This window comes from Colletotrichum chrysophilum (assembly GCF_026319265.1).
Source record: "Colletotrichum chrysophilum strain AFK26 chromosome Unknown scaffold_67, whole genome shotgun sequence".
NCBI classification, from domain to species: domain Eukaryota; kingdom Fungi; phylum Ascomycota; class Sordariomycetes; order Glomerellales; family Glomerellaceae; genus Colletotrichum; species Colletotrichum chrysophilum.
In genome coordinates, this window is record NW_026517354.1 from 246,585 (window position 1) to 248,958 (window position 2,374).

General features: G+C 51.6%; 1 protein-coding gene across 1 annotated transcript; it reads right to left on the minus strand.

Annotated features, from left to right (window-relative positions):
- Positions 1-485: 485 nt before the first annotated feature.
- Positions 486-1,654, minus strand: COL26b_008026 (uncharacterized protein; the record flags this gene model as incomplete). Its single annotated transcript, XM_053180801.1, has 3 exons — positions 486-1,328; positions 1,391-1,551; positions 1,606-1,654. 3 exons carry the CDS (start codon positions 1,652-1,654, stop codon positions 486-488), a joined length of 1,053 nt encoding a protein of 350 aa, XP_053035323.1.
- Between the last annotated feature and the right edge of the window lie 720 nt (positions 1,655-2,374).

The following is a 2,374-nucleotide window of genomic DNA, read 5'->3' on the forward strand; positions in this document are numbered from 1 at the left end:
CGAAGTTGTGAGACTTCTCGACAGCAGGATGAGCTGGAGACGTACCTCAGGCAGCCTCCTACATCTACGCAAGATCCTGTTAAGTGGTGGAGAGACCACCAGTCAACGTATCCTCTACTCAGTAGACTAGCTCTTGATGTGTTGGCAATACCAGCCATGGCTGCTGACTGTGAGAGGGCATATAGTACTGCGAAGCTGACCATGACGTCGCAAAGGCACTCAATGAAGCCTCAGACTATGGGTCAGCTGCAGTTGACAAAAAATAGGCTGAAAAGGAAAGCCATGCCCATGGGGGTTGAGATTGGCTCACATATTGCATCATGAATAGTTGTGAACAGCTTCACTTATTTCCTAATTAGGTAACTAGTATATGCGTCGTTGGGTCACGTGTTATATAGATTTGTTTGATATATTGGCCAATAGGGCAAATCAACCAATCTTGGGGAAAAGGCAGTCAAATTAGTCAAATCTTGGCGTTGATTTGTTTATTTGCTTTGGCGGCAGCGCTGAACCGCTGACGCGCAGGCGACGACGTATGGCGGTACAGACATCAGCTGCGCCTTTGTCGCTGTCCAGCCCAGGTCGTTCAATATCGTCGGCATGAAGACCGAGATTCCCTGCACAGTGATGTTGATGAGGAAGAAGCCGAAAGCGCACGTGTAGTTGTGAATACAGAAGACAGCCCTCTTGACATGGTCGAGGCTGACTGGCTCGTTGGCATCAGACTTGTGCTCTCGCTGAAGACGCTCGACGGCGATGGCTCGTTCTCGATCGGTGAGAAAATAGGCAGTGGCTGGATTTGTCGGCATCCACAACGGCGCAAATAGCCCGATCAAAATCGTCACGAAGCCCTCGAAGAAGAAGATGTTGCGCCAGGTGTGTATCGGCATGCTGTCAAACCCCCACTCCGGCACTCGAGATAGGCCTGTTGCGAGAAGACCACCAAATGCGCCCGAGAGAGATGCTGATGAGATCAAAATTCCGATCCGAAGCAACAACTCCTCTCTTCGATAGAAGCTGCTCAGGAAAAATGAGAATCCTGGCATGGCGCCTCCCTCAAAGACTCCCAAGAACGCCCGTGCTGCTGCTAATCCTTCGTAGGTTTTGACAAAGGCTGTGCATAATGAGACAACGCCAAATCCGACAACAAGAAATGGCAGGTAGAATCGCGGTCCTACCCGCTTAAGTACGATATTGCTCGGAACCTCAACAAAGAGGTAGACAATGTAGAATATCGACAAAACCCAGTTGAATCGGAATCCCTCGAGGTTGATGTCCTTGGCCATGCCCTGAATCCTCGCGTTTCCGATGTTCGAACGATCGAGAAACTGCGCGTATTAGCCTTTCGAAAGCGGAGAAAAAAAAGCTCTTCGCCGCAAGAAGCACATACGCAAAGAAGGTAGAGTACTGTCGTCAACGGGACAGTGTGCCAGTCTATCTTCCGCCTGATTGCCTTCTCCTCCGCCTCGCTCCATTCTAGTATTGACGGAGCCTCTTCGTATCCGACGGACTCCGACTTGATATCAATTGTAGTTCTATCGGAGTAGTCGACTGGGAGTACGCCGTTGATGTTATGACTACACTCCCTAGGTCCCCGCCACTTACCCTTCTTGTCCGGCTCTATAGCAATCTCATCAATCGTAGACAGTACCATCGTGACCAGGTGTCGGAACGAAGTGCGACGAAACTTCAAACAAAGACGACTGGAGGTGCTAACGGGGTATTTGAGCTGCTATCGTAGATGGTTCGACTCATCATAAACTGCTCAAATGATGCGACGTTGCGCTGGAAAGTCTTGGCCAAAGAGGGGAAGGTGGCGGCCGGCCATTAGTTTTATCAAGAACGGCCACTAATGAGCGGGAGCCAACTACTCAAGCTGGCACAGACGACAGAAGACCCGTCAAACTTTGTTCCGCAGATGTCTCTCGCATTGGACATGGAGACAGCCCAGTTCATGTGCTGCCCTCGTCCAATGATCTGGGACATAGTAGCCCAGGATGGCACGTTCGTGCTAGATTGCGGGGTACGGGGGGAAGCACACTCTAATGTTATACCAAGATTAAGTCGCATTAAGACTGTGGTTGGTGAGCAAGGGTCGTATCCCGCCGGGGTTGGAGGAGGACGGTTTCGCCATTCGCAGTACCAACGCACAGCCAAGGCCGTCCGTCTCAACTTTGATGTGGCCGGAACGCCTGGGGTGCGAACCCCAAGGTATCCCCACGTCGCAAGCCGAAAAGGAAACCAGTTACCCTTTGCGAAGAGGCTTCCCCATTGCAGCCGACGAGTTCGCCGATTCCGCCACCTTTCGTCCGGACGCCTCGGGATACACGTGCTTGAGCGTTTCCCGAGCCGCGATAGCTTGACGTAGATTACA